This window comes from Zophobas morio, unplaced genomic scaffold, assembly GCF_036711695.1.
Source record: "Zophobas morio isolate AGI-343-1 ecotype UQ-CSIRO unplaced genomic scaffold, CSIRO_AGI_Zmor_V1 ptg000012l, whole genome shotgun sequence".
Lineage (NCBI taxonomy): Eukaryota > Metazoa > Arthropoda > Insecta > Coleoptera > Tenebrionidae > Zophobas > Zophobas morio.
In genome coordinates, this window is record NW_026972117.1 from 15,399,329 (window position 1) to 15,417,976 (window position 18,648).

The 18,648-nt window shown below is 29.9% G+C and overlaps 1 protein-coding gene across 2 annotated transcripts in view; it reads left to right on the forward strand.

Moving 5' to 3' along the window:
• Positions 1–861: 861 nt before the first annotated feature.
• LOC135127879 (1-phosphatidylinositol 4,5-bisphosphate phosphodiesterase gamma-1) overlaps positions 862–18,648 on the forward strand; it is a 51,096-nt gene continuing 33,309 nt past the window's right edge. Inside the window, exons 1-7 of one of the 2 annotated variants that reach the window (XM_064054544.1) lie at positions 862–1,073; positions 1,479–1,876; positions 9,127–9,428; positions 9,486–9,641; positions 9,689–9,849; positions 9,908–10,187; positions 17,638–18,479. In XM_064054544.1, the coding sequence (XP_063910614.1) occupies positions 1,504–1,876; positions 9,127–9,428; positions 9,486–9,641; positions 9,689–9,849; positions 9,908–10,187; positions 17,638–18,479 (2,114 nt within the window). In that variant the 5' untranslated portion in view covers positions 862–1,073; positions 1,479–1,503. Of the gene's footprint in view, positions 1,074–1,193; positions 1,877–9,126; positions 9,429–9,485; positions 9,642–9,688; positions 9,850–9,907; positions 10,188–17,637; positions 18,480–18,648 lie in introns of those variants that run through there. The other variant, XM_064054543.1, reaches the window with a different exon arrangement.

Below are 18,648 nucleotides of genomic sequence, written 5' to 3' on the forward strand. Positions count from 1 at the left end.
TTGCACTAATATAAAAGTTGAAGCGTAAAATGCTCTCTCCTCGTCTAAAAATGCAAATTCCTTCGAAGAATGAACGATTAATGAAACACTAAACAATCACTTATTTTAAAAAATATTGTGTGTTCCCCAGAGATGTAGACATAATCTATCAATTGAAATGTCGATCTTTTTTTCAAAGTTGAAATTACGCCCGTAAAATGAAAATCTATTTAACTCATTTTTCGGTCTGCTACTGGGCACCCTTAAATGAAATAGCAATTTTTCCAGTGTCAACCAAACTAGTGAACACAAAACACCGGAAACACACTCGTAGTACTGAACTTCGTGCGGTTGATTTATTTTTGACTTTTCCATCCGTTGCAGTTCAACGACGTCAAGTAAATAATGCTATTTTCAGTTGTGAGAACATAAAAATAGCTATTTTAAAATTAATGCTGTTTACTGTGACGTAACATAGGAACTACGAATTGGTAAATATAAATGGTTCAACAACATATTGTTGTTTACTGTAAACAATAAATTGTGGTTCGTCAAGTCTTTTCATTTTTACATATTTTCCTATACCTACTTACCTTGTTACGAATTAAGTACTTATTAAGTAAGTACATACTTAATTCGTAATTAAGTGGTCATTGCAATATCTAACGACTACGTGTTTTTAACTTTAAAGCGAATTAAGTTGATGGAAAATACTTTATTGTTTAAAAATTTGTTATTATTAATTTTGAAATATTTGTTGGTTATGCAACAAATAATACAACCGAGTTGAAAACAAGGATGCCGATCTGTCAACTTCACTGTCGTCTTGTCAATGCACCGTGATCCGTGTCCTTGATTAGCTCCGCCCACCCTTCCATTCTTTTCCGCACTTGTCAAATACATGTCAGCTGTCAATTTGCAAGAGGGTTATCAATGTGGATTAAAGCAGTTAAACAAATTTATTCGCGTTATCAAACGATCCCAATTTGACAATGTTTCATATCCAAACACGTGAGAGTGCAATTTCCTGTTGCTGAAAGGGGAGAACCACTGGACATGTATTGTAACAAATAAGCCACACTTCCTGTGTAAAGGTACCCAAAATAGCATACTAATCTAATAACTGTAGGTTCACATCATGAATTAAAACGCCACATTTCCACACAACATCGTATTTACCGCCACTTTGCGCGCCTGCCAGATAATTATTATCTTATCTACCCATTTCGAATCAATTCCTTGTCTTCACTTACAGTTATTTATAACTCGCAGTATGGAAACGAGCCTTACAGCATGGAATTCACGGAATTGTGCTTTGTTTATCGTGTTGGCGTGCGGCAGGAATGATTCCTCACGTTTGTTGCTCACAGTTCCTAACAGAATCCATCCGGTTCAAATCTATTAGTCTAATAATAAAAACCGCGACGATTTTTACTGCGCGCCCCCGTTTAACTGAAAATGATGTTTCGGAACAGCCCTTTTGAGAACAATTTTCGTAGCTTGGATCAAGAGAGGATCAGCAAAATGTTCGGGATGTTCAACGGGGCCTTCTCGCCGTCGCCGGGCTCAGGATACATCCCGGAGATGGAGCAGATCATCAGTCAACTGGAAAGGGGCACTTTGGTGATGAAGTACTCTCTGAGAAAAAAAGCGGAGCATAAGACTTTGGCTATACGGAGAGAGACTCGGCAGATTGTCTGGACACGGGCCACTACTACCAACGCCAGGCCAGTCCATGATGGTGCTGTTGACTTGAGGAAGATCAAAGAAATTCGTTTAGGGAAGAATTCCAAAGACTTTGATAAATGGGCGGACGATTCAAAGAAGATTGAGAATCTCAAGTGTTTTGTGGTGTATTATGGATCTGAATTTAAGTTGAGGGTCCTCAGTATTGCTGGTGAGTCTTATGAATTTATGGCAAGATAAAGAGGTAATTAATACATAATTAATCTAGCGTGGCTAATGACTTTATTTGCATATATTAAAAAATAAATTGTTCTTGCCACATAAGCAACTAAAAAAGAAGAAACAAAACAAACAAATCTTGCTGTTTGTTTAGTTCGATTGTACAGTGGAGATAAAAGAATGATATTTTAATGTACTTTTTTATTGTATGTGATTTATGTGTATATCATTACATTGCTTTGTTATTAAAGTACATTTAGATGTTTGTTGGAATAATAAAAGTCAGTTCGCGGAAATAAAATAGTCATTTTAAATATTGCGAAATCGAATTATAATTGAAAGTTTTGCTTGATATTTTTGCGGCATACAATATTTTCCGAGGACATCTTTTTCTGAAATAAAATAAACATAGAGGCTACATATTTTATTAATAGCTATATTTGTTTATTGTTTGTTTCCTACATTCCTCATTTCTTTTGCTAGCTGAATGAGAAATTTACGAGCTGTATGTTACCACTGTGAAAAAGAAAAATGTTATATTATAATTTTATAAATTTTTAAAATTCGTCTATTAGTTCTGAAAAAGTTTTACGACCATATTTATTGTTTTCTAAGTATTTTTTTACGAAGTAACTATAAACATATACATATATTGATATTCTAACTGCCAGTGTACATTTTTTATTATTTCAAATAAACATATAATGTATTTTAAATATACATCTTAAATTTTTGGTTAAAAAAAATGACAAATAAAAATTAATGGTAACATTAAACTTAATTTTCATTGAGTCAGCTCAAAAGAAAATAATTTTCAATGTTTCTTATTCATGAATGTCCTTATTAACAAAAGTCGTAAATTATCAGTTATCTGCTCAATATTAATTTTACTACTTCATTATACCAATATAAACTAACAGAAAAATGCGATTACCTCATTAGACAGTGCTTAATTTGACACTATCAAATTTATTTGTTGTAAATTTTGTGAAATCAATGCAATCGTACCCAATATCTGGATCTGGTGCCTTCAATTTTGTTTTGCATTATTAAGTGGATTGATACGAGGTAAAAAATTTATTTCAGGGACATTTTATTATGTAATTGTCTGCTTTCATTTAACATTTCTTGGACACCCAATTCCGAGTATCGAAGAATTCTAGCGAACATTTTTTACGAATTCAGATAAATCGGCCAACTCAAAATATTTATCCACCAGTTCGTATTAGTATAGAAAAAATAAATATGAGGAAATCATAATAATAAATTCGTGTGAATACCGATCAATTAAAATTTGAGTTGCTGCTTTGGCAGTATTGTAACTTCATTAAAAACAGTAAGAAATATATTTTAAAACATTAATACTACGCTTCCACGAAATTTTGATTAATTGGTTTGGATAAATTATGGATAAATATTTTTAAAGGTTAGTGTCAATGTCGAGAATTATTTTCATATAAATCGCAGTAATACCAACAAAATTATTATATGGTGCACTTTTTGGTATTTTGAAAAATTAACTGCGCTAATATAATATTATTTATGGTTTCTTGAAATGTAAACGTTATAAATTACTTTACTGCAGACTCTGTGTTTAATGATGTTAGGATATGCATGGTTATTGGTTTTTTTATATTTGTTTATTTATTTTTTATTCTGTTTAGGATTACTAGATATATTTCAAATTTAACCAAATGGGTCCATTCAGTAGTTATGTACACTGTCAAAAATGTGAAAAGTAAAGTTAGTAAAAATTCGGTAGTGTGTTTAAAAAAAATAATCAAAACTTGTTTTAAGCCAAATACATTTCAAATGTTAATAAAAAAAACTGGACAAAGGTCCTTCTTTAGAAATGATAAAAGTGTTTTTGTTTGTGATAAGCTCTATAAATTAAAAAACGTAGCCGTTGAAAGTGAGCATGCCCGCTACAACAAGAAATAATAAGGATTTTGCAATTAAGCTCCGCCTCCTTGGCTCACGACGAATAAAAAAGTCATCACAATTGAGATAGGGCGGGTGGGCGGGGCTTATATATATATATTTTTTTTTTCTTAATATACATAGCCATATTTTCACAACAAGAAACTTAGAACGTGGGTTAAAATGGTACATTTTTGAAAGGAAATATGGATTTTGCAATTATGGGCCGGAGCCTAACTAAGTTTTCCATTTTAAACATGTTTCAAGTTTCAAGTTGTGAAAAAAAGTCTACACATATTAAAACAAAAAGCCAAAATGTAAGGCCCGCCCACCCACCCTATCTCAATTGTGATGATTTTGTTTATTCGCCATATTTTGAGTATCGTGTTGTTCAAAGAATACTAAGTATCTTCAGAAATAAAGGCAAAATAGAAACCCCGCCCACCCATCCCATCTCAATTGTGATGATTTTTTTTTCCTAGAAACTTAAAACACGTTTAAAATGATCAATTTTGGTAAAGAAATATGGATTTTATAGCCCCGCCCCTCGGTTTACGACGAGTACAAAAAAATCATCCGAATTGTGATATATTTCAGTTTGGGATTTTTCGAATTTTTGATTCTTCAATTTCTCGATTTTTTCGTTTTACGATTTTCAATTTTTGACGTTTCTAAATTAATTAATCGATTTTTTGATTTTCTCAGTTCTCGATTTCTCAACTTTTCAATATTTCGATGATTCAGTTTTTTTATTCGTTAATTTTTCAATTGTTCAGATTTTTCGACTTCGATTTTTCAGTTTTTCGATTTCTCTGTTTTGGGATTTTTCAGTTTTTCGATTCTTCAATGTTTCTTCCGTTTTTCCATTTTTATATTTTACCTTTTTTTTTCTTAATATACTTAGCCATCTTTTTTTTTAACATGAAACTTAGAACATGGTTAAAATGGTACATTTTTGCAAGGAAAAATGGATTTTGCAATTATGGGGCAGAGCCTAACTAAATTTTCCAATTTAAACATATTTTAAGTTTCATGTTATGAAAAGAAGTCTACATATATTAAAACAAAAAACCAAAATGTAGTCCCGCCCACCCCCCCTATCTCAATTGTGCCCCCTATCTCAATTGTGATGTTTTTGTTTATTCGCCGTGCACCAGGGGGCCAGAGCTTAATTTATTTCTCGATTGTTCAACTTTTCGATTTGTATTTTAATTTTTCCGTTTTTCGATTTGTCGATTTTTTAACTTTGGATTTCTCAATTTTTTTATAAGTATTAATTTTGGGATTTTTTCAGTTTTTATTCTTCAATTTTTTAATTTCTCGATGTTTCTTTCAATTTTTCAATTTCTCGATTTTAAATTTTTCGATATTTCAGTATTGGGATTATCCAATTTTTCCATTCTTCAGATTTTCAATTTCACGATTTCTCAATTTTCCTATGTTTCAGTTTTACGATTTTTCAATTTTTCGACTTTTCAGTTTGTCAATTTTTCGATTTTCAATGTGACGATTTTTTAGTTTTTTGATTGTTCTTCCATTTTTCAATATTTCAGTTTAGGATTTTTCAATGTTTCCATGGCACGATTTTTCGATGTATCGATTTTTTTTTATTTTTACCGATTGTTTTTAATGTTTCAATTTCTCGATATTCGACTTCAATTTCATTTGGACTTTTCAGCTTTTTGATCTTTCGATTTTCCAATTTTTCGTAATTTCTCTTTTGGAATTTTTAATTTCTCGATTTTCCGGTTTTTCGATTCTTCAATTTTTCGATTTTTTAATGTTTCGATTTCTCAATTTTTCGATTTGTATTTTAATTTTCTGGTTGTTGATTTTTCAGTTTTTCGATTTTTGAATTTTTGACATTTCTAAATTGATTAATCAATTTTTAATTTTCCCCATTTCACGATCTCTCAGTGTTTCGATGTTTCAGTTTTGGGATTTTTTAGTTTTTCGATTCTTCAATGTTTTCACGCCACGATTTTTCGATTTGTCGATTTTTTTTATTTTTACCAATTTTTTTAATTTCCAGTTTCCAACTTTTCAATTTTTCTTTCGATTTTTCGACTTTTCGATTTCATTTCGAATTTTCAGCTTTTTGATTTTTCGATTTTCCAATTTTTCGTAATTACAGTTTTGAAATTTTTAATTTCTCGATTTTTCAGTTTTTCGATTCTTCAATTTTTCGATTTTTTGATGTTTCGAGTTCTCAATTTTTCGATTCTTCAATTTTTTTATTTTAATTTTTCAGTTTTTAGAACTCCCAATTTTTTAACTTTCGATTTCTCAATTTTTTGATATTAGTTTTGGGTTTTTAAAATTTTTTTTTTCTTCAATTTTTCGATTTTTCAATTTTTCAAAATCTCGATTTAAATTTTTTCGATATCTCATTATTGGGATTTTTCAATTTTTCGATTCTTCAGATTTTCAATTTCTCGATTTCTTTATTCTTCGATTTATCAATTTTCCTATGTTTCCGTTTTACGATTTCTCTATCTTTCGACTCTTCAATTTTTGGATTTTTAAAATTTTCGATTTTTCAATTTTAGAATTTTTTAATTTCTCGATTTTTCAATTTTTCAGTTTCTCGATTTTAAAATTTTCGATATTTCATTGTTGGAGTTTTGGAGTTTACCAATTTTTCGATTCTTCAGATTTTCAATTTCTCGATTTCTTTATTTTTCGATTCCTCAATTTTCCGATGTTTCAGTTTTCATGATTTTTCAATCTTTCGACTCTTTAGTTTTTCAATTTTTAATTTTTGACGTTTCTAAATTTTTAATTTTTCGATTTCCCAATTACTCGATTAATTGATTTTTGAATTTTCCATTTCTCGATCTCTCGACTTTTCAGTATTTCGATTTTTGAGTTTTTCAATTTTTTGATTTTCTGGTTTTTGATTTTTCCGTTTTTCGATTTTCCAGTTTTGGAAATCTTAATTTCTCGATTTTTCAGTTTTTCGATTCTTCAATTTTTCGATTTTTTGATGTTTCGAGTTCTCATTTTTTCGATTCTTCAATTTTTGTATTTTAATTTTTCAGTTTTTCGAATTCCCGATTTTTAAACTTTCGATTTTTCAATTTTTTGATATTATTTTTGGGTTTTTTTCAATTTTTTTCTGTTCAATTTTTCGATTTTTCAATTTTTCAATTTCTCGATTTAATTTTTTCGATATTTCATTATTGGGATTTTTCAATTTTTCGATTCTTCAAATTTTCAGTTTCTCGATTTCTTTATTGTTCGATTTATCAATTTTCGTATGTTTCCGTTTTACGATTTTTCCATCTTTCGACTCTTCAATTTTTGGATTTTTTAATTTCTCGATTTTTCAATTTTTCAGTTTCTCGATTTTAAAATTTTCGATATTTCATTGTTGGAGTTTTGGAGTTTACCAATTTTACGATTCTTCAGATTTTCAATTTCTCGATTTTTTTATTTTTCGATTCCCCAATTTTCCGATGTTTCAGTTTTCACGATTTTTCAGTCTTTCGACTCTTCACTTTTTCGCTTTTCAATTTTTAATTTTTGACGTTTCTAAATTTTCTATTTTTCGATTTCCCAATTACTGGATTAATTGATTTTTGAATTTTCCATTTCTCGATCTCTCGACTTTTCAGTATTTCGATTTTTGAGTTTTTCAATTTTTCGATTTCTCAATTTTTCGGTGTTTCATTTTCTGAATTTTTTGATGTTTCGATTTCTGGGTTTTTCAATTTGTTGATTTTTAGGCTTCCGATTTTCCAGTTTTTCGATGTTTTGATTTTTCGTTATTTCAGTATTGGAATTTTTCGATTTTTTAAAATTTAGATTTTTTCAATATCCCGATTTTTAGTTCTTGGATATTTCTATTTTTCAATTTTTGGATTTTAAATTTTTGATTTTTCAATTTTTCGATATATTAGTTTTGGGATTTTTTCAGTTTTGTTATTCTTCAATTTTTCGATTTTTTAATTTCTCGATTTTTCAATTTTCCAGATTCTCGATTTTAAAATTTTAGATATTTCATTATTGGAGTTTTGGGGTTTACCAATTTTTCGATTCTTCAGATTTTCAATTTCTCGATTTCTCAATTTTCTTATGTTTCAGTTTTACGATTTTTTCATCTTTCGACTCTCCAATTTTTCGATTTCCCAATTTCTCGATTAATTGATTTTTGAATTTATCATTTCTGGATCTCTCGACTTCTCAGTATTTCGGGTTTTCAGTTTTTCAATTTTTCGATTTTCTGGTTTTTGATTTTCACTTTTTCGATTTTTTAGTTTTTGATATTTCTAAATTGATTAATCGATTTTTTAATTGTCTCATTTCTCGATTTCTTAGCTTTTCAATGTTTCGATTTTTCAGTTTTTCGTTTTCTCAATTTTAGGTGTTGCAGTTTTTGAATTTTTCGATCTTTCGATTCATAGGTTTTTCAATTTTCTGATTTTTCGGCTTTCCGATTTTCCAATTTTTCGCTGTTTTGATTTTTCGTCATTTTAGTTGTGGCATTATTCAATTTTTCAACATCGCGTTTTTTTTAGTTTTCCGATAATTCTATTTTTCAATTTTTGGAGTTTTTAAATTTTAGATTTTTCAGTTTTTTGATTTTTTTAATTCTACATTTTTCGATTTTATATCTTGACATCTCGGTTCTTCGATTTTAGAAATTTTTCGACTTTCCGATTTTTGTATTTCTCCATTTTTTTTTGTATAACACGATTACTTAAGAACATATTTCACATGGTAATTTCTCGTAGAAAAATAAGGATTTTACAATTAAGCTTCGCCCCTCGGCTTGCGACGAATAAACAAAATCATCAGAATTGAGATAGGGCGGGTGGGCGGGGCTTTAATTTTGCCTTTTTTTTTTCTTAATGTGCATAAAATCGATATTTCCTAATACAAATTTTCCATTTTCCAAGTTTCATGTTGTGAAAAGAAGTCTACACATATTAAAACAAAAAGCCGAAATGTATAGCCATATATTTTAATTATAAATCATATAAAAAAATAAACTGACTTTTTACAATATTTGTCATATTGGGTTAGTGAACTAACGAATTCAATCGATATTTTCACTGCAAGTACATGGTAAAAGATATGATTTTTTACAAATTATGAATCAATAATAAAATAAGTAAACATTGATAAGTTTAAATACTTCCGTTTTGCACTTGAGTAATCCTAATAATAGATTAGTATGACGTTATAGGTATCAGGTACCGATAGGTAAAGTCGTAAATTTTCTGTACAATTCTGACAGGAAAAGAAAAATAGTACTTAAAAAATTGACCAATATATATTTAAATTCATTTCAAAAAAATGTTACTTTCTTGGTTTTAGCACTATCCGAAAAAGAATGTGAATTGTGGGTGAAGGGTTTGCGTTACTTAGTCAAAGATACCATTAACGCCCCCTACCCTCTCCAAGTACAAGTATGGCTCAGGCGGGAGTTCTACGCCATGGAGAATTCCTCAGAAACCATAAACATTAAAGACTTAAAAGCGTTCCTACCTCGAATAAATTACAAAATTCCGACGAACAAACTTAGAGAATTATTTAACGAAGTCGATACGCGGAAACGAGCAGAGATTGGATTCGACGACTTTGCCGTTCTGTACCAGAAGATCATCTTCGACGAAAGTGTAAAGTACTGCCTACTCTAATTCACGCTTTAGCTTATTTGTTAACGGTGATTTTAGAACTGCGCCGAGATTTTTGATAAAGTCAACCTGTATTCATCGAATATGAAAACCGTCAGTCTACAAGAATTCCAAAGTTTTTTGTTAAAGGAGCAAAACGACGAGTTGAGTATCGACGACCGGGCCGTCTCCCGATTTATCTGTGATTTTTTGAAGGTGGGTAGGGTTTTTGAATTTTCCGAGTGATAGTTTTCGGCTTGCAGGACCCTCAAAGGGAGGTGCAGGAGCCCCATTTCACGATTGGTGAATTTTTGGATTTTCTTTTTTCGAAAGAGAACGACTTATGGGATCCGTCGAAAGATACGGTGTACCATGACATGTCCAGACCGCTTTCTCACTATTGGATAGCGTCTTCTCACAACACGTAAGACATCCACTTTCAAAATTCGTATCTATTCTTTATCATTTTTTTTTGTGTGAAGATATCTCACCGGTGATCAATTATCAAGCGAATCTTCAGTAGAAGCGTATGCCAGATGCTTGCGAATGGGCTGTAGATGTATAGAGTTGGACTGCTGGGATGGTCCAGATGGTATGCCGTTCATCTACCATGGTCATACTTTTACGACCAAAATCAAATTCATGGATGTGATCCGGACCATAAAAGAACACGCTTTTGCCACTTCGGAATATCCGGTGATTTTATCGATTGAAGATAATTGTTCGTTGCCCCAGCAGAGGAAAATGGCGACTGCTATGCAGGTAATCTAGAGTAAATTGATGGGATCGTTGTATATCTTTATATCAAATTTTTTATGTACATTTACATTGTTGATTTACATTTTATCGATTGGATGAATAACAAATCAAGTTTTCGTACGTTAAAAAAGGCCACGTAGATAAATAATAAAAATAAAAAATTCTTGAAAGAAGTAATAGGTCGACAAATTTACAAATACTTGAATTTTAATCATGTGCAAAATAATGTATTGTACAGGATGTTTCACAAGTTTATATTTTGTGTTTTGCTACTTTATAAATAATGTTTGCCATTTTATTCAGTGGGCCGCATTTCTCTCAATTACAACCCCTATATTTTCACTGAGGGCTAACCGACATGGCTTATTTTACAATCGCTTACTAAACCTTCATAATCATATAATTTTGAATTAAAAACTAAAATTAATGAATGCATTTGATTAGCAATTAACAACAATAAAATTCATTTAATTTTTTTTTAATTATTCATTACGCATCTATTTATTTATAGCTGTTTTAATTATTGCAATTAATTTTTAAATATTAAGTGTTGTACTATTGATGGAAAAAAGTACACTAGCAAGCTTTGAAATTTATCTTTAAAAAATTATGTTGGCAACACCAACACGCCCCTTGTTCAGTTTGACAGTTACGGTCAAATAACTAACATTATATAAAAATAAATTTCACGACTCATTAGAGTATTTTTTTCGATCACATGGTACTTAATTACGATCGTTTATAAAGTAACTAATGTAAATTATTTTGATTTAATTACACAACAGCAAAAATATAACATATTTCTGTATTTGTGGTTTATGAATCCGTGTTGATTTTTATTCTCGACATCGAGATTTTTGGAAAAAAATCAAAATATAACAATTTTTCGAATTTTTGATTTGGCGGCTTTTCGATTCCTCGATTTTTCAAACTTCGATTTCTGAAATTTTCAATTTTTTTCGATTTACGATTATCAATTTTTGACGTTTCTAAATTAATTAATCAATCGATTTTTGATTTTCTCATTTCTCGATTTCTCAAATTTTCAATATTTCGATTTTTCAGTTTTTCGATTTCTGTTTTGGGATTTTTCAGTTTTTCGATTCTTCAATTTTTCTTCCATTTTTCAATTTGTCGATATTTCAATTTGGGATTTTTCAATGTTTCCATGCTTCGATTTTGCGATTTATAGATTTTTTAAATTTTTACCGATTTTTTTTATTTCTAATTTTCACTTTTTTCAACTTTTCAGCTTTTTGATTTTTCGATTTTCCAATTTTTCGTCATTTCAGTTTTGGACTTTTTAATTTCTCGGTTTTCCAGTTTTTCATTGTTCAGTTTCTTGATTTTAAATTTTTCGATATTTCAATTTGGGATTTTTCACTGTTTCCATGCTTGGATTTTGCGATTTATAGATTTTTATATTTTTACCGATTTTTTTTTTAACTTCAATTTCCACTTTTTTTCGACTTTTCAGCTTTTTGATTTTTCGATTCTCCAATTTTTCGTCATTTCACGTTTGGAATTTTTAATTTCTAGATTTTTTGATTTTTCGATTCTTCCATTTTTCGATTTTTTGATGTTTCGATTTCTCAATTTTTCGTTTCTTCAATTTTTCAATATGTATTTTATTTTAATTTGTCAGTTTTTCGAATTTTCGATTTTTGAACTTTCGATTTAAAATTTTGTAATATTTCAGTATTGGGATTTTCCAATTTTCCGATTCTTCAGATTTTCAATTTCTGGATTGCCTAATTTTTCGATGTTTCAGTTCTACGATTCAGTTCTGTCGACCCTTGAATTTTTCGATTTTTCAATTTTTAATTTTTGACGTTCCTAAATTTTCATTTTTTCAATTTCCTAATTTCTCGATTAATTGATTTTTGAATTTTCCATTTCTCAATCTCTCGAGCTTTCAGTATTTCGATTTTTCAGTTCTCAATGTTTCGATTTTCGGGTTTTTGATTTTTCAGTTTTTCGATTTTTCAAGTTTTGGCATTTCTAAATTGACTAAACGATTTTTTAATTTTCCCATTTCAGGATTTCTCAGTTTTTCGATTTTTCAGTTTTGAGATTTTATCAATTTTTCGATTTCCCAATTTCTCGATTAATTGATTTTTGAATTTTCCCTTTCTCCATTTCAAGACTTTTCGGTATTTCGATTCTTCAATTATTCGATTTTCTGATTTTTGATTTTTCAGTTTTTCGATTTTTCAATTTTTGACATTTTTCTAACTTGATTAATCGATTTTTTAATTTCCTAATTTCAGGATTTCTCAGTTTTTGTATGTTTCAGTTTTGGGATTCTTCAGTTTTTTGATTCTTACAATTTTTTTCCATTTTTCAATTTTTCGGTTTGGGATTTTTCAGTATTTCCACGCCACGTTTTTTCGATTTATCGATTTTTTTTTATTTCCAATTTTCAATTTTTCGATTTTTCTTTCGATTTTGGCCTGATTTCGATTTTTCGACTTCTCGACATTTCGATTTCTCGATATTCGACGTCAATTTCATTTCGACTTTTCAGCTTTTTCATTTGTCTATTTTCCAATTTTTCGCAATTTCAGTTTTGAAATTTTTAATTTCTCGATTTTTCAATTTTTCGGTTCTCCATTTTAAATTTTTCGACATTTCATTATTGGGTTTTTATCCAATTTTTCGATTTTTCAGATTTTCACTCGATTTCTTTACTTTTCGATTTCTCAATTTTCCGATGTTTCAGTTTTACGATTTTTCAATCTTTCGACTCTTCAGTTTTTAGATTTTTCAATTTTTGACGTTTCTAAATTTTCAATTTTTCGATTTCCTAATTTCTCGAATAATTGATTTTTGAATTTTTCATTTCTCCATTTCTCGAGCTTTCAGTATTTCGATTTTTCAGTTCTTAATGTATAGATTTTCTGGTGTTTGATTTTTCAGTTTTTCGATTTCTCAAGTTTTCGCATTTCTAAATTGATTAAACGATTTTTTAATTTTCCCATTTCAGGATTTCTCAGTTTTTCGATGTTTCAGTTTTGGAATTTTTCAATTTTTCGTTTTCGCAACTTCTCGATTGATTTTTGACTTTTCCATTTCTCCATTTCTCGACTTTTCAGTATTTCGAGTTTTCAGTTCTTCAATTTTTCGATTTTCTGGTTTTTGATTTTTCAGTTTTTCGATTTTTCAATTTTTGACATTTTTCTAAATTGATTAATCGATTTTTTAATTTTCCCATTTCAGGATTTCACAGTTTTGGGATTTTTCAGTTTTTCGATTCTTCAATTTTTCTTCCATTTTTCAATTTTTCGGTTTGGGATTTTTCAATGTTTCCACGTCACCAATTTTCAATTTTTCGATTTTTTCGATTTTCCAATTTTTCGCAATTTCCGTTTTGAAATTTTTAATTTCTCGATTTTTCAATTTTTCGGTTCTCCATTTTCAATTTTTCGACATTACATTATTGGGATTTTATCCAATTTTTGGGTTATTCAGATTTTCAATTTCTTGATTTCTTTACTTTTCAAATTCTCAATTTTCCGATGTTTTAGTGTTACAATTTTTCAATCTTTCGACTCTTCAGTTTTTAGATTTTTCAATTTTTTTTTTGACGTTTCTAAATTTTCAATATTTAGATTTCCCAATTTCTCGATTAATTGATTTTTGAATTTTCCATTTCCCATTTCTCGATCTCTCGAATTTTTAGTATTTCGATTTTGCAATTTTTTACATTTCTAAATTGATTAATCAATTTTTCGATTTCTCGATATTCGACGTCAATTTCATTTCGACTTTTCAGCTTTTTCATTTGTCTATTTTCCAATTTTTCGCAATTTCAGTTTTGAAATTTTTAATTTCTCGATTTTTCAATTTTTCGGTTCTCCATTTTAAATTTTTCGACATTTCATTATTGGGTTTTTATCCAATTTTTCGATTTTTCAGATTTTCACTCGATTTCTTTACTTTTCGATTTCTCAATTTTCCGATGTTTCAGTTTTACGATTTTTCAATCTTTCGACTCTTCAGTTTTTAGATTTTTCAATTTTTGACGTTTCTAAATTTTCAATTTTTCGATTTCCTAATTTCTCGAATAATTGATTTTTGAATTTTTCATTTCTCCATTTCTCGAGCTTTCAGTATTTCGATTTTTCAGTTCTTAATGTATAGATTTTCTGGTGTTTGATTTTTCAGTTTTTCGATTTCTCAAGTTTTCGCATTTCTAAATTGATTAAACGATTTTTTAATTTTCCCATTTCAGGATTTCTCAGTTTTTCGATGTTTCAGTTTTGGAATTTTTCAATTTTTCGTTTTCGCAACTTCTCGATTGATTTTTGACTTTTCCATTTCTCCATTTCTCGACTTTTCAGTATTTCGAGTTTTCAGTTCTTCAATTTTTCGATTTTCTGGTTTTTGATTTTTCAGTTTTTCGATTTTTCAATTTTTGACATTTTTCTAAATTGATTAATCGATTTTTTAATTTTCCCATTTCAGGATTTCACAGTTTTGGGATTTTTCAGTTTTTCGATTCTTCAATTTTTCTTCCATTTTTCAATTTTTCGGTTTGGGATTTTTCAATGTTTCCACGTCACCAATTTTCAATTTTTCGATTTTTTCGATTTTCCAATTTTTCGCAATTTCCGTTTTGAAATTTTTAATTTCTCGATTTTTCAATTTTTCGGTTCTCCATTTTCAATTTTTCGACATTACATTATTGGGATTTTATCCAATTTTTGGGTTATTCAGATTTTCAATTTCTTGATTTCTTTACTTTTCAAATTCTCAATTTTCCGATGTTTTAGTGTTACAATTTTTCAATCTTTCGACTCTTCAGTTTTTAGATTTTTCAATTTTTTTTTTGACGTTTCTAAATTTTCAATATTTAGATTTCCCAATTTCTCGATTAATTGATTTTTGAATTTTCCATTTCCCATTTCTCGATCTCTCGAATTTTTAGTATTTCGATTTTGCAATTTTTTACATTTCTAAATTGATTAATCAATTTTTCGATTTCTCAATTTTTCGGTGTTCAGTTTTTGAACTTCTAAATTTTTCAAATTTCTGGTTTTTCATTTTTCAGTCTTTCGATTGTTCGATTTTTGAGATTTCTAAACTGATTAATCAATTTTTTAATTTTCCCATTTCTCAATTTCTTAGCTTTTCAAAGTTTCGACTTTTCAATTTTTCGGCTTTCCGATTTTCGAAGTTTTCGATGTGTTGATTTTCGTCATTTCAGTTTTGGAATTTTTCGTTTTTTCGATTCTTCAATTTTTCTTCCATTTTTCAATGTTTCCAATTTTCAACTTTTCGATTTTGGCCTGATTTCGATTTTTCGACTTCTCGATCTTTTTATGTTTTATTCGACTTCAATTTCATTTGGACTTTTCAGCTTTTTAATTTTTCGATTATCCAATTTTTCGTAATTTCCGTTTTGAAATTTTTAATTTTTTAATTTTTCAATTTTTTGATTCTTCAATTTTTCGATTTTTTGATGTTTCGATTTCTCAACTTTTTGATTCTTCAATTTTTTGATATGTATTTTAATTTTTCAGTTTTCGAATTATCAATTTTTCAACTTTCGGTGTCTCAATTTTTCTTATATATATATATTTTGGGTTTTTTTCAGTTTTTTTTATTCTTCAATTTTATGATTTTTTAATTTCACGATTTTTCAATTTCTCGATTTAAAATTTTTCGATATGTCAAGTATTGGTATTTTCCAATTTTTCTATTTATCAGGTTTTTGAATTTCTCAATTTCTCAATTTTTCGATTTCCCAATTTTTCGATTAATTGATGTTTGAATTTTCCATTTCTCGATCACTCAACTTTTCAGTATTTCGATTTTTCAATTTTTGACATTTCAAAGTTGATTAATTGATTTTTTAATTTTCCTATTTCTCGTTTTCTTAGCTTTTCAATGTTTCGATTTCTGGGTTTTTTGATTTTTTGATTTTTCGGTTTTCCGATTTTCCAATTTTTTGATGTTTTGATTTATCGTCATTTCAGTTTTGGAATTTTTCAATTTTTATTTTTTTTAAATTTTAAATTTTTTCAGTATCTCGATTTTTTAGTCCTTCCATAGTTCTGTTTTTCAATTTTTGGTATTTTGAAATTTTTGATTTTTCAATTTTCGATTTTTTTAATTCTACACTTTTCGATTTTACGATATCTTGACATCTCGCTTCTTTGATTTTAAACATTTTTCGACTTTCCGATTTTTAGATTTCTCTATTTTTCAACATTTCAATTTTGGGAACTTTTCAATTTCTGTGTTTTTCAGTTTTTGAATATTTTAATTTTTGAATTTTCGGATTTCAGTTTTTTTTTTGATTTCTCCCCGAGAAATAACGATTTAGGTTCACAATTTTTGTTGTATAAACTGTATTCTGTACGAAATTCGATACTTCAAAAATAAAATATACCGGGTGTCCCAGTTTAATATCTCAATATCATTTTGTTCTTTATGGAAATGGCTTCAACTTTTTTTATACTTTTTAAGTGTATTAAACAGATTTTTTTTTAATTTTCACTTGATTTGAATTTTTTATAATGAGTGATTTAGCAGCTTTTGAAATTTTTAAAGCATTAAATTAAACGAGTTACATACAAATTTTGCCGTATTGAAAATTAAAAAAAAAAAAACACTGAATTTGACACACTTAAAAGAGTTTTCTTTTATTTGAAAAGAAAAAGTTGATGTCATTTCCGAAAAAAATAAAAGCAGTGTAATACGTGCTGGAATTTTAATTTTGTAAATTTCAACTTTAAGCTTTGGCAACACTTGGTATAAGGAAATTTTATTGCCAAGTTACGTGATAATAAGTGGCGGCAATTTTGGCTATTTTTAGACCGATTCAGATTTCTTGATCCGTCTCTGATAAATAAAATTCTTTTATTTAGAAAAGTTCACATAAATAAAATTTGTGATCTAATAGGCGTTGGTGTGTAGGTTTATGTATTAAGAAATTGAGAATGAATCAGAATTTCCCAGATTTTACTATAGTACTTTCCTGTCTCGATTAAATAAATTCAAAATTCAGGAAAGTATTTATTTTTCTGTTTAACAAACTACAATTTTGTTAATTTGTGTGGGATTTATATCTCCTGTTTTCCCAGCCGCAGGAAGTTTTTGTTTCAGAGTTGGTTTTGTTTATTACTATAAGAGATTCTTCCTGTTGATATTCGCTAATCACATTAAAGTGACAAAAATTAGTGGCGACCTAAATTATTTCATCACACTTATTTTTAAAAGCATTGTTTCTAAAAGCTCGCTTTAAATTTCTATCTTCTACGGAACCAATCAATGTTGTAGATACAAATTTTTGATGATGTTGATAATATAGAGATTTAAAGTATGTACTTATAGAATAAATTTATTAACTGGTGTTTGAAAAAATGTTGTTCGCAACGTCAGGAAAGTGTCTTTACCGAACCCCATGTAATTTCGATGTAAATGACTCTTATTTTGACACCAACAGGAAGTCTTTGGCGAATCTCTCGTCATCCACCCCGTCGAAAAAAATGAAAAACAACTCCCCTCCCCGTACCAGCTGCGTCGCCGCATCATCCTCAAACACAAGAAACTTCCAGAAGGCCAGGACGAATCCTCCTTCCTCATCCGCAACGAGGGTAGCGAGATGGACCTGCGCAATTCTGTCCACAACGGCATCATGTACCTGGAAGACCCCGTCGACAAAGAGTGGAACCCGCACTTCTTCATCCTCACCCAGAACAAACTCTTCTACACCGACAGCTACAAGCCGGACCAGGAGTCCGAGCGCTCCGAGGACGAGGACGACAGCGCCGCCTTCCAGCGCTCCAAGTCGGACGTGCCGAACGAGGAGCTCCACTTCAGCGAGAAGTGGTTCCACGGCAAGCTGGCCAAGGGGCGCGAGGAGGCCGAGCAACTGCTGAAGACGTACTCGCACCTGGGGGACGGGACGTTCCTGGTGAGGGCGAGCGTGACGTTCGTGGGGGAGTATTGTCTGTCGTTCTGGAGGAACGGGCAGGTGAATCATTGCCGGATCAGGTCGAAGCCGGATAAGCAACACACGAAATACTATCTGACGGATGCGAAGTACTTCGACAGTTTGTACAGTCTGATAACGCACTATCGGAACTGTCCTCTAGTCACTGCGGAGTTTTCGATTACGCTGCAGGAGCCGGTGCCGCAGCCGAAGAAGCACGAGACGGAGGAGTGGTACCATCAGCATACGGGGAAGATACAGGCGGATGAGATTTTGAAGAGGGTGAAGACTGAAGGGGCTTTCTTGGTTAGGCCCAGTGAGAATGATGCAAATTGTTATACTATTAGTTTTAGGTAAGTGGATATTATTTTTATTTGTACAAAAAATAGCGGATATTCGCCGCCACTGGTCGTATTAACGTCTATTCTATGACGAGTAATAAAAATAATAGTAATAGGTCGAAAAAAAAACGTTAAACGTAGTACTCAGGTCAGATTTTTTTTTGACTACGTGGTACCCAAG